The 13,321-nt window shown below is 52.7% G+C and overlaps 1 protein-coding gene across 1 annotated transcript; it reads left to right on the top strand.

Moving 5' to 3' along the window:
* Positions 1–6,374: 6,374 nt before the first annotated feature.
* Positions 6,375–7,554, top strand: LOC149864265 (cilia- and flagella-associated protein 45-like). The gene is made up of 3 exons (XM_090049772.1): positions 6,375–6,409; positions 6,716–6,940; positions 7,479–7,554. Exons 1-3 carry the CDS (start codon positions 6,375–6,377, stop codon positions 7,552–7,554), a joined length of 336 nt encoding a protein of 111 aa, XP_089905898.1.
* Positions 7,555–13,321: the final 5,767 nt, after the last annotated feature.

Here is a 13,321-nt window from a genome sequence, read left to right as displayed (position 1 = left end):
GAGCCTGGGCACAGAATAGTTTCTCTCAGGACCAGGGCGGCTGCTGCCCATTGCCAGGCCGAGGCCTGGGGGTGGCAGCCTGGCACTTGGGCGCTGGGGAAGGGGTGTCAGGGAGGCTTCTGCTGAGCAGCTCTTCTCCTCCTCCAGCTCCCCCAGCTGCACGAAGCAGGAGGACGTCAGGGGCAGCTGCTCCTACAACTTTCTCCTGGCCAGTCAAAGGCCAACTGGAGAGGAGCTCGGCTGTGGGCCCCAGTCCAGGACCTGCTGCTGCGCTGCCCCCAGGTCAGGGACCATGTGGGAGCTGGCCCAGAGCCACAGGACAGGAGGCAGGTGAGTGGCTCTGAGTGGCAGGCAGAGCCAGGCCCTGTGCCTGCTTCTCCTGCAGACCTCCGCATGCTCGGTCCCAGCAGCACACTCAGGGCTGGCCCCAGCGCTTGTTCTGTGCTTCAAGCTGAAGCCTTCCACCTGCCTCGGGGAGAACACGGCTTTTTGCATCTGTCAGCAAGTCGAGTGCCTGTAGGCTGCAGGCATTCACTCGGCGCAGGGTCAGTCAGAGAAAGCAAGGCCGGGAGGAGCTGATGAGGTAGCAGTTCCTGGAACAGGCTGTCTCCAGGTCGACAGGATCCAGGCTGTGGCGGGCCATCCCTGCTGGATGGTAGGCTTCCCCAGAAACCAGACTTCCACCCCCGGCAGCCCCACGCTAAAGTCCAGGCAGGCCCTGGCCTGCATGACAGGGTGCTGCGGGCCCAGTGTACGTAGGCTGGCAGCAGCTCCTTGAAGCGTGGGCTCCAACACTGGCCCGTGTCTGCCAGGGGCTGCTAGCAGCCTGCTTCTCTCGTGCCGGCCAGTGTGGCCCAGTGCAAGGAGGTCTGCCCCTTGCCCCCTACACATGTCGCTCACTCTAGAGGCTCCCATCACTCCTTGACTCTTCTTCTCCCCTGCAGCTCTCTGCTTTGCCTCAGAGGTGAGGGCATCTGATGGCAGGCAAAGGGACACACACACAATCACGAGTTTTGCCACAATCAGCAGCTTGAGGTGTAGTTTATCCCAACTCCCTGCACCTATTACCTTGAAACTTGGCAGGCTTTGTGGCCTCAGCAGTGACTACTACCCCTACTGTGTTCACCCCACTGCGCCTTAACACACACAGGGTCATATGTGTCATGGGTTTTGCCTGTCAGCAGTTTGAGATGCAGTTTCCCCCAAACCTTCCCCCACAGTGTATCTTGGGGGGCTGAACGTCTCTTTAGAAGTTCAAGCTCTTATTTGCTAAGTTAAGCTTCATGAATAAAACAGTGTTAAAGACCCCCTTCACCTAAATCAGGGGGTCTCAGCACTGCCCCTCCAGAAGCTGCCCCCAAAGGTGTCAGCTCTCTGCTCTTTCCACTCTCAACAGGAGGAAATGCAGGTGGCTGCACACTGCAATGTGCAAGAGCCTCGTACTGCACTGCTCATGACACGGGATTTTGTTACTCCTGGCAGTAGGCAGAGATGAAACTATTTCACCTAGAGGTTTAACAGAGGACATTAAACTCTCAGACGTGTAGGAGTTGCCAACAGCACATTCCCACACCACCCTGGTATTTTCAAAGAGGCACCTTCTGCCCAGCTAGCTTGTCTCAAGCCGGATGAATAAAAGGAGATACCTCCTTCATGTATCAAGAATAGGTGCACGCACATGCACACAGCTGTTTCTGAGGCTGTTTCATGCATCTGAACTGCCTGACAACTGTAGTGTACCAAGTGGATGAGCCAGGCAGGAGCCCAGTTCACCGGGTGTAGCCCAGCATAGCTGTTTCAATGAGCCCTGGAATGCAATACAGCAGGAGACCTGGCTGCACCCTCAGCAACTTCCAAACAGGTTCAGTGTGAGACTCATAGTTTCATAGTTGTAGGGTGCGATTCAGTGATATGGAGGAGAGAAGCCCTGTGAGGACAGAGCCCATGCAGTGTGTTCCTGCGTACGGCTGCAATGCACTGCCTGTTCGAGCCCCAGGCCAGGCCATGTTGCATGTGGCCAGCAGGCTGCAAGTCAGGATCTGGGATGCACAAGGATGCTAATTAGGCATAGAGAAGTATTTGGTTACTCCACTTCCATCCACAGCAGCTGGAAATACAAGTTCCTGGCTGGGATAGAGCATCTGTGTCTGTTGGCACAATCTACCAGTCAGCAAAGGGGATCACATTGGACTGCAGTCTGACAATGGGCAGCTTTCCTGCTGACACACTGCAGGGCAGCACATCTGCTCTGTGGTTGGGATGAATGTCCCATAGTCGGCATTTTATTCCTTGAGGGAAACCAGCAGGAGCTGGAATGGCTTTTACACCACAGCCCTTCAAGGGGAAACATGATGCCTTCCCCTCTCCTTGGCAGAGTCTCTCAAGACACCTTTTCAACCCTGAAGAAAAGCAGGACTTGTTTGAGGTCACTGGGAGGAGTCTGCTCTGGGCTATCTGCTCAACAGGTATTTCTGTCTGATGCACTGCAGGTTGTCTCATGCTGTCATGCCACCATGTACACTTTGGTTCTCTGTTACAAAATCCCCTTTTGCCCTTTCCCATGGCATGATGCAAAGTTGCTTGAACCACAATCTCCACCTGCCACTTTGCCTCAGTTTCCCCTCCAACTCGTTTCATTTTACACCAGTAATTCTCAACCAACCGACCAAAGTACCCAGGGGTGCCCTTCAGAGATGCTGCAGAGGGGAACCTATGCACCTTGTTGGGTGTGCAAGCATGAGTTGCACAATAAATCCAGAGATTTCATGTAGCAAACTTAGTATTAAAAGCCTATTGACCGGTGGGGTCTGAACGCTTTACAACACAATAAGTACTCTGGCATGGGTGACTGGGGGACACCAGATGACTGACAGGGGCGGGGTGGTGGGGGAGGACGGGGGTGTTTCTCCCCCCCCTCCCCCTGCCGATTGCTGACTGGGGAGGGGGCACTGGTTTCACGGCTGGTGCTTCCAGGGAGTGCATGCTCATCTCAGGGGGTGCACATGCACCTGCATGCACACCTTGTGCATCACCAATGTACCCTGGTAATTTTCTGCAGTCAAAATATCAAGTGAAAGCAAAGCACTGGCATTTTCCAAAGGGGACCTGGGTCTACAGAGGTTGAAAACCACTGATTTAGGCTGCCAGCTCTGTAAAAGGAAAAGCTCTGACAACTGGAAAAGGGCCAATGTGGTCCCCATTTTCAAAACAAGGGAGGAAAGAGGACCCAGGAAACTATAGGCCCGTTAGTCTTACTTCGGTCCTGGGGAAGATCTTTGAGAATATTATCCAGGAGCACATCAAGGGACCATCAGGGGAGATTATGCTTAGGTGCAATCAACATAGGTTCATTAGAGGCAGGTCCTGTCAGACCAACCGAGTTGCCTTCTACAACCAGGTCACAAAATCCTTGGATGCAGGTATCATGGTGGACGTAGTCTTTCTGGACTTTAGGAAGGCCTTCAACACTGTCTTTCACCCCATCCTCATTAAAGAATTAGGCGACTGTGGTGTCGACGCCTACACAGTCAGATGGGTCACAAATTGGCTGGAGGGCCACACCCAGACAGTGGTGATGGACGGGTCATTTTCCACCTGGAGAGATGTAGGCAGTGGGGTTCCCCAGGGCTCTGTTCTTGCGCCCGCACTGTTCAACATCTTCATCAGCGACTTGGATCAGGAGGTAAAAAGCACCTTGTTCAAGTTCACAGATGACACTAAGAGGTGGGGAGAAGTGAGCACACTAGAAGAGAGGGACAAGCTACAACTAGATCTCGACAGGTTACAGAGGTGGGTGGATGAGAACAGGATGGGTTCAATACGGACAAGTGCAAGGTGTTGCACCTGGGGAGGAAGAATCAGCCCCATACCTACAGGCTGGGGAACTCCCTCTCATCAGCACAGAAGCAGAAAAGCATCTTGGAGTCATTACTGATTCCAAGATGAACATCGGCTGTCAATATGGGGATGAGGTCAGGAAGACTAACCGCACTTTGTCATGCATCCATAGATTCATCACAAACAGGTCCAAGGAGGTGGTCCTCCCCCTCTGTGCTACATTCGTCAGGCCGCAGTTGGAGTACTGTGTCCAGTTCTGGGAGCCGCACTTTAGGAGGGATGTGGACAACATGGAGAGGGTCCAGAGGAGGGCCACCCGCATGATTAGGGGACAGCAGGGCAGGTCCTACAGGGAGAGGCTCAGGGACCTGAACTTGTTCAGCCTCCAGAAAAGAAGGCTGAGAGGGGATCCGGTGGCGGCCTATAAACTTGCCAAGGGAGACCAGTAGGCAAAGGGAGAGTCCCTGTTCCCCCGAGCCCTACCGGGGGTAACAAGGAACAATGGCCATAAGTTGACTGAGAACAGGTTCAGCTAGACATCGGGAGGCGCTCCTTCACTGTCAGGGCGTCTGGAGCTGGAACCAACTTCTAAGGGAAGTGGTGCTGGCTCCTACCCTGGGGGTCTTCAAAAGGTTGGACAGCCACCTAGGTGGGGTCATTTGACCCCAGCATCCTCTTCCTGCCTATAACACGGGGTCGGACTAGATGACCTGCTTCCGACCCTACCAGCTAAGAAACTATGAAACTATAAAAAGCAGGGTGATCTTAATGCGTGTTGCTACGCCACTAAGCATGAGGCAACCCTCAGCTCAGGATTGTGCTCAGAAACCTCAGAGCTGGATGCAGCAGTGGGCAGGAGGCCGTGAAGCCAACAACAGACTGGCGGACAGGGCTGCCGTGGCCTCTGTTGCTGCAGGGCTCAGGCCTCTGCCTGGGGGCTGCTGAGTGCATTTTCAGGACCTCCTTGGCCGTAACGGCTTGGGACAAAATCAGATGCTGCTTGGACACTGCAGGCCCCAGGAGAGGCCGAGTGTGGGGGCAGGACCGGGCCCAGGGACCCTCTCCAACTGCCACGTACAGCACCGGACACAGCTTTGTCATGTCATGCCTGTGTCATTCCATCGCTACGGACACCGGGGGGCGGGGTATAAATACCAGCGCTGGCTTCCACCTGGTCAGTCTCGGCTCAACCTAGAGACTCAGCAGTGTAGATCATAGCGTTGGCAGTTATTGAGTTAGTAGTGAGGAGACAGGATAGGATAGCTTTTAGCGTAGTATAGATATTAGTTGGATAGAAGTAGTTTAGATAGTCCATAGATATAGATACCTTCAAAATAACATAGATAGGATTACATAGATAGAATAGGAAATAGTGTAGATAGAGAAGGCCCAGAGATACCTCGTGGGGCACCTGGGCCTCGGGCCCTTGGTTTAGCCTTGCGGATTAAGGATGACTTCGCGAGGATCCAGTAGCCCGGCTAAGCTGCCTTTGTTGTCCTCAGCGCCCAGACTCCAGCAGGCAAAAGGCCGCTCAGACTCCACGCTCGTGGTAGGTGATGGGCTGTGAAAAGCCAGAGTCCTCCCGCGGAGCCTGGGCAGGGGACAGCTTCTCCCAGGACCAGGGTGGCTGCTGCCCATTGCCAGGCCAAGGGCTGGGGGTGGCAGCCTGGCACCTGGGCGCTGGGGAAGGGGTGTCAGGGAGGCTTCTGCTGAGCAGCTCTTCTGCTCCTCCAGCTCCCCCAGCTGCACGAAGCAGGAGGACGTCAGGGGCAGCTGCTCCTACAACCTCCTCCCGGCCAGTCAAAGGCCAACTGGAGAGGAGCTCGGCTGTCGGCCCCAGTCCAGGACCTGCCGCTGCGCTGTCCCCACGTCAGGGACAAAGTGGGAACTGGCCCAGGGCCAAAGGACAGCAGGCAGGTGAGTGGCTAGCAGAGCCATGCCCTGTGCCTGCTTCTGGCCCCTAGCTACTCCTCCGCATGCTCGGTCCCAGCAGCACACTCAGGGCTGGTCCCCAGCGCTTGTTCTGTGCTCCAAGCTGAGTGCACAGGGGCTGCTCCAGGGCTGTGCTGAGATTTGGGCACTGAAGCCTTCCGCCTGCCTCAGGGCGAACGGGGCTTTTTGCACCTGTCAGCAAGTCGGGTGCCTGTAGGCTGTTCCGGCAGGGTCCTGCCTGCAGAGCTGAGGCATTCACTGAGTGCAAGGTCAGCTGGAGAAAGCAGTGGCACGTTTGCGGGTGCCTGTAGGCAGAGAAACTGCTTCTGCACCGTCCGGCAGGGCAGCTTCACCAGGAGCAGCTCACTGGCAAGGGTGGCGGGGGTTCATCCTGACCATGCTGTACGGGTGTGGGCTCACCCCACATGACCTGCAGAGCTGAGGCATTCACTGAGTGCAAGGTCAGCTGGAGAAAGCAAGGCCAGTACTGGCACGTTTGCTGGAATTGAACACAGTCAGCTGCACGGTGGCGAAATGACCATGTGGGCAGCAGAGCCCTATACATGTGTGGCATGTGAGCCCTGTGCAAGGCTGTTTTCCCAAGCATGACCCAGTGCAGCTACTTCGAGCAGGTCGTCAGGTAGGCCAAAGAGCGGCCCAGCCCTGCAGCAACAGTGGGGTCACAGGTGCAGGAGCGTGTGCCTGCGGGGGCACTGGGCTGGGCTGCGTCAGGCCTGCCCTGTGCAGCTCTCGCCGAGCCTGGCGGGCACGAGCTGCGGTGGAGACAACCCAGCTCAGGCCGATGCAGGGCCCCTGTCTGAGGGAGGGGGACACAGCAGCCCCTGGCAGGAAGGTCATGGCCCTGCCAGTCTGCGGGGGGAGGACAGGTACTGCCCATGCACGGGGCTGGGCTGGCCCCTGTCACGGGCGCTGGTGTCTCCCTCAGGAAGCAGCAGGAGCAGGCACTGAAGATGCGAAGGCAGCGGGAGGAAAGGGTAACCAAGCCCATCCAGTATGGCAAAGCAGTGCGGCGCCTGATGCTGGAGCGCCAGGATCAGCTGGTGCACAAATGGGCCATCTGCCTTGAGGCTGGGAAGTACCAGCAACAAGAGTTGCAGAAACCCACGGACTGCAATGCCCAGCTGAAGAGAACCAGGATGGAGGAGCGCCGGTGAGGGTGGGCCCACGCAGGGGTGGACCGTGGGTGGTGGTCTCAGGGTGATGCCCACCAGCATCCAGCACAACTCATGCCGTCTCTTTCTTCCCTCCCCCTTCACCACAGCCTGGGGCAGGCTGGGGCCCTGAGACTTGCCGGGTGGTGCAGGAGTCGGGCTGGGCCCCTGAGACTTGCCCGCCGAGGGCAGGGCAGCTGGAGCAGGGCGGGCGATGGCAGTGGCTGGAGGCAGGTCACTCTGCTGTGTGCTGCCCAGAGCCTGCCTTCCTGCCGCCTGCTTTGGGCTTCCCTTCTGCCCTACGTCCTCCCATATTCCCGGGGGGCTGGGTCTCCCCATGGGAGCAGAGCCTTCACAGAGTCCCTCCAGCTGCATCAGCCCTGCTCCCTGGAGGCTGAGGTGCCAGAAGGGTTGCTGGGCCCCTCAGCACTGGCTCCAGGACTGGCACAACTGGAGGCCCCATGGCAGGTGGCCCCATAGCATGTCCTGCTCCGTGGTGGTGGTGTGGGATATAACACCTATTTTTCCTGTTTCCAGAGCCACTGTCCTGCCTGAAAAATACTGCAGAGCTGTGGAGCACAAGCGCTGGATGAAACCTGACCCCAAGGACTGAGAGTCTCTGTGTACTGCCCAGCCTAACTCAGGGGGGTTGTTTGAGGCCTCTCCCCATCCTAGCCTTATTTTCAAGTTTTATTTCATCGCTTTAGAAAGAGTGTAAATAAAACTGTTCATGGAGCTGGCCGAGTGCTTTGCCGTCGTTCACTTGACACACTCATCAAATGTGTCACAGAATCAATTTAAGTAATAAATCAATCTAACCACCCGAGTTTCTCAGGCCTCCTGCATCGAGGGAGAAAGAATTGCCATCATACCTCTAGGCTGGGGGGTGACCGTCTCAGCACCACTGAGGCAGATAAAGATCTTGGAGTCTCTGTTGACTCCGGGATGAACATTAGTCAACAATGTGAAGAAGTAGTCAGCAGAGCCTATCGCACCTTGTTGTGCATCCGTAGGTGCTGCACAAACAGGTCCAGGGAGGTGATTCTCCCTCTCTATGTGCCACTAGTCAGACCACAGCTGGAGTACTGTGTCCAGTTCTGCATGCCGCAGTTCAAGCAGGATGCGGACAATCTGGAGAGGGTCCAAAGCAGAGCCACTCGTCTGATTGGAGTGTGATGGGCTAGGTGGTAGTGACTTAGCCCAGGGGTTTGGAAGGGGTAAAAGATGACTGGAAGACTTGGTATTCCCTTTCCTCACCAATCAGGCCCCAGAGACTCACCCTCCATGTCCCCTCATTGACCCCTTGGGTCACCTGGAGGGGAATAAAAGGGGCAGTGCAGCTGACTCAGGAGAGACCAGCAAGGGACCCACAAGGAAGGAGTTTCAAAGAGGTGGGCTAGCAGGGCAGCAACAGTTGCCCCAGAAGCAGTGGTGACTGTGTAGAAAAGTTTCTGCCTTCCCTGTGGGAAATTAGAGTTCAAGCCTCAGCAGGGGTGAGTGAAGTATCAGGGAGAAATTCTTGTTGCAAGGGAAAAGGGTTCTTGTGTTTCCCCCACTTTCTCTTCCCCTTCAGGTACCTATGCCCTATATGCCTTGTGATTTGACATTTTGTATTTTGTGTCTTTTATATTTCACCAACCAGTATTGTTTGTTCTGCTGTTTGTGTCTTATATTTTGGTTAGCCCTGTCGTTTGACAACTGGATGAATATGTCTGTAATTGTAAGTGTCTAACCTTTGTTGAATCTTGTCCCCTTGGGGCATTGTAGTGTCCCCTATACCCCTTCGTTTATACTGGTTATGTTCCCAGTACTGTTCTCTCATTAAAGGTATATGGTTACGTTCCCATTTGTGGTCTGCCTCTGCTCTATAGGGAGAGGAGGGTCCCTACACCTCCCACAGCGCTTGTGTACCTGCTTTGATCCCTTCAACTGGGGAGGGGGTACCTCTTGGAGTACTGCCCGGGTTATAGGAGGCCTGCAGGGAAGGCCCTACGAGGAAAGGCTAAGGGACCTTAACCTCTTCAGCCTTTCCAAAAGAAGGCTGAGAGGGGACCTTGTGACAGCATACAAATTCATAAGGGGAGAGCAACATGAAGTAGGTGACGATCTGTTTACCAGGGCACCCCCTGGAACAACAAAGAACAATGGCCATAAGCTACTGGAGAGTAGGTTACACTGGACATTAGAAAAAAAGTTCTTTATGGTCAGGGTTGCCAGGATCTGGAATGGGCTTCCAGGAGAGGTGGTGCTTGCCCCATCCTTAAGGGTCTTCAAGAGGACACTGGACAGGCACCTGGCTGGGATCACACGATCCCAGGTTTGGTGACCCTTTTCTTGCCTGCCAGGAGCAGAGTGTTGGACAAGATGGCCGACTGAGGTCCCTTCCGACCCTAGAATCTTTGAATCTATGAATCAATTAAATTGTCCAAAAAATCAATTAAAAAATCAGTCAACTTTTCAATTACAAAATTAATCAAATCATCTAATAATCAAGATAGTGGTCAAACTAATACTCAGTCAGAAATCAATTAAAAATCAAATAATTGATCAAATAATAAATCTAATAAGCAATCAAATTATTGATCAAATAATCCTAATACTCAAGTTCCCTTCTTCACGGCATCTTAGTTGACATCCATACCTGTCACCATAAATGATTTAATCTAAAATTTGAATTTAGGCTGATTTAGGAAATCAACGATAAATTCAAAAAATTTAAGCAATTTATCAATCAGAAAATCTAATCAATCAAATAATCAATTAAAGTAACAAATCAATCTAACCAACCAAGTTTCTCAGGGACTGCTTACATACACACACACAATATCCTAATATTTTAAAAGCCCTAGTCTGTCTTTCCATAATGCTTTATTCACACTCTGGTTGGTTGTCTGAAACCAGGTTGCGTGCATTCAGACAGGAGCTGGTGGCCGTGCCGCCATGATGGTGGCGGCAGAGCGCGGGGTGAGGCCAGCTCTGCTAATAGATGCGGCCTGAGGTGACAGCAGTGACAGATGGGTGGGGCAAGGCCCTGGCTCCGCCCCAAAGCAGCGGGGGGAGGGTGGGGAGAAGAGACACGGCCCCAGCCTGGGCCAAAGCAGCAGAGGAGAGGGAATGGGAGGGAATGGGAGTGGGGGGCTGGTCCTGGCCTGAAGCAGCAAAAGGGAGGTGGGAATGGCCCTGAGGAAAAGGGTGGGGACCGGCCCTGGCCCAGCCCAGCCCAAAGCAGTAGTGGGAAGAGGGAAGCAGCGACAGCCCCAGCCCAGGCATGGCCCAGCCCAAAGCAGTGGGCAGGAGGGAAGGTAGCCCTGTGGAGGGGACCAGCGGGACCAGCCATGGCCATGGCCCCAGCCTTGCCTACGGCCTGAAGTGGCAGGCGGGAGCAGATCCGGTCCAGACCTGGCCTGAAGTGGCAGCGGGGACCCAGGAATTGGCCCCGGTCCCGGCCCCGGCAAGGGTGGTGGTGGTGATGCATAAAGCGGTTCGTTTCTCTGGAGGCCCGCAAAAAATCACAGACACACATACATTAAACGGCACAAAGGTGGCATTTGTTTGCAAACAAAGGTCAGAGCAGAGTCAGGTACTCAGATTACTCTGACCCCGTATTGGTATTCGCAAGCAAAATTTATCTTCTCTCTCCTGGGCACGTGTGCAGAAACAGGAACTCTTACAGCTTACTTCCGTTTCATACAAACATACATGTAAGTTACATCACTACATACATCGCATGTATAGTATAATTAACTACTTAAGTATGCAGGGCAGAGAAGTAAATATGCATCAGCTAATTAAGCATGCTCAGAAACTACAATAGGTCACCACAAGTTTACTTCCCCCACCCCCCTTTTCAAGGACACAGATAATTTAATTTTGGCTCCTGCAATCCGCATGATAAAGACTTAAGGCAGGTGAGGGGGAGAAACTGCAATTAGTATAAGAAAGGCTGTAGCAAGGCTGGGAAAGAAAAAGTCCTTGGCAGTATTTCTTTCTTATCAGGTGCAAGATGCAAGCTGTGCATTTCTAACAATATTCTATTTCTAACAGTGGGGCAGATGAAGGCCTCTGTCTCCAACCATCCATGATTCTTGACAGGCAGTTTGCTAGTACATTCATAATACCACTGACTCCCCTTTCTGCCTCTCTTGCCAAAAGGCTGTGTTTAGCACCCGAGGCCTGGTGGGTCTTAGCACCTGGGTTGGTGGGCGAGCTTCCCTTGCTGAGGGATTCAGTGTGGATTTGTTAATGTGCCAAATATTAAAAAAGGAATGGTGGGTCTTATCATCTGAGGGCTGCCCACTTCAAAAACTGACTGTCTCCATGCTTTCTCACCATCCTGGAAAAATTGCCAACACAAAGACAATGGCAAAAAACAAAACAAAAACACAAAAACACCCACTAAATCAAAACTGTATAAAAAACCCCAGGAAGACCACCTTTGTTGCTTTAGTTAAAGTTTTCTAAGTCGTCAGTCCATGTTATTTTTGACTAACTATAAGCTTTACAGTTATGCACATGGCACCCTAGAACAAAGTTGGTTGTCTGCTTATTGTCAGTGTCTGGTGGTTGTAATCATTAGAAAAAATTGCATTTGGCCAGTATTCCCATGGAAAAAGATACCCAATTCGGGAACTGCATGTATTTCTGTACTGTGTGTTTCAACATTAAAATGGTTTATGTAAAAAAATGGAATGTAAAAAAATGTTAAAAATGTAATTGTAAAAATGAAAAAAAGAGAAAAAAAACAATGCTTGGATTTATAAAAATGTAACTCACTAATGGTTTTTCTAAAACCTTAATGGAAATATTAATACAGGAATGTTTATGTAAAACAGACAGAATAATCTGCCTCCTGTCATCTGTATCCTCACGTCAAAAAGCAGACAAAGACCTTTTCCAAAGCTTAGAGCCAGCATGGGGGTGGGCTGGGGTTGTTATCAAGGTTGAGTAAGATTCCTTGAGTACCAGGGATCCCCGTGCCCAGGACAGCTGCCCCCAAAGCAGTGTCAGGGGAACCCCAATTGGCCTACTCCATTCCCACCCACCCCGGTCATCCCAAAACAACCACATGCCACCCCAAAACAACCCAGACCCCTCACCTGTGTCCCCCAAACACCACACCCCCTACCTGACATCACGCATGGAGTATGGCCTCTCTTCACATGCCGTACAGAGACCTCCCAGAGCCCATCAGGAACCAAGTATGGAAGAAAACTTCATCTCAGAGAGACTTTATTCAATGACAAAGTAATAGAAAATGCAAGATGAAATCTAAAAATGATCAAAGATAACAAAAAGTCCTTTTTCAAATAAATAGAGAGGATGAAGAAAGCACCAGGAAACATGGGGCCCCTGCAAGATCCTCTGGGCAATCTGGTGGTTGCGCCAGAGGAGAAAGCAGACCTCTTTAACCAATTCTTCACCTCTGTTTTCTTGGGCAGGGACCGGGACTTCCCCACCATGATGCAAGACGGACTCAGGGGGAACGCCTCCAGATCTCAGGTTGGGGAGGACCGGGTTAGAGAGCTTCTGGAGGGGCTGGATGTGTTCAGATCAGCAGGTCCAGATGCTCTCCACCCCAGGGTGTTGAGGGAGCTAGCAGCGGTTATTGCAGGGCCCTTGGCACAGCTTTATGAGCGCTTGTGCTGCTCAGGCCAGGTGCTGGATGATTGGAAGGTAGCCAACGTGGTCCCCATCTTTAAAAAAGGGAGGAGGGAGGACCCAGGCAACTATAGGCCTGTCAGTCTTACCTCAATCCTAGGGAAACTCTTTGAGAAGATCATCATGGAGCACATCTGTGATGGACCAGCCTCAGAGATGATGCTCAAGGGCAACCAGCATGGTTTCATTAGGGGCAGGTCATGTCAGACCAACCTGATGGCCTTTTATGATCAGGTCACAAAACCACTGGATGCAGGTGTCGCCGTGGATGTAGTCTTTCTGGACTTCAGCAAGGCCTTTGACACCGTCTCCCACCCCATCCTCATTAAGAAATTGGGTGACTGTGGCATTGATGCCTACACAGTCAGATGGATTACAGATTGGCCAAAGGGTCGCACTCAGAGGGTGGTGGTGGATGGGTCATATTCAGCCTGGGGAGAAGTGGGCAGCGGAGTCCCCGAGGGCTCGGTCCTTGGGCCCACACTGTTCAATCTCTTTATCAGCGATTTGGATGACGAGGTGAAAAGCACCCTGTTTAAATTCACTGATGATACCAAAATTTGGCGTGAAGTGAACGCACTGGTAGGGAGGGAAAGACTGTAGCAAGACTTGGGGTAGGTTACAAGGGGTGGGCTAGCAAAAACAGGATGCACTTCAACACTGACAAGTGCAGGGTGCTGCACTTGGGCAGTAGTAACCAGCAGCACACTTATAAGATTGGA

This window comes from Crocodylus siamensis, chromosome 5 (assembly GCF_052110815.1).
Source record: "Crocodylus siamensis isolate JL-2025a chromosome 5, ASM5211081v1, whole genome shotgun sequence".
Classification (NCBI taxonomy): Eukaryota; Metazoa; Chordata; order Crocodylia; family Crocodylidae; genus Crocodylus; species Crocodylus siamensis.
This window is presented reverse-complemented; position numbering and strand designations above follow the sequence as displayed.

Coding starts and splice junctions, on each gene's coding strand:
- LOC149864265 (XM_090049772.1), top strand. CDS start 6,375: ATGACCCAGTGCAGCTACTTCGAGCAGGTCGTCAG. Junction 6,410..6,715: donor TACTTCGAGCAGGTCGTCAG/GTAGGCCAAAGA, acceptor TGTCTCCCTCAG/GAAGCAGCAGGAGCAGGCAC. Junction 6,941..7,478: donor ACCAGGATGGAGGAGCGCCG/GTGAGGGTGGGC, acceptor TCCTGTTTCCAG/AGCCACTGTCCTGCCTGAAA.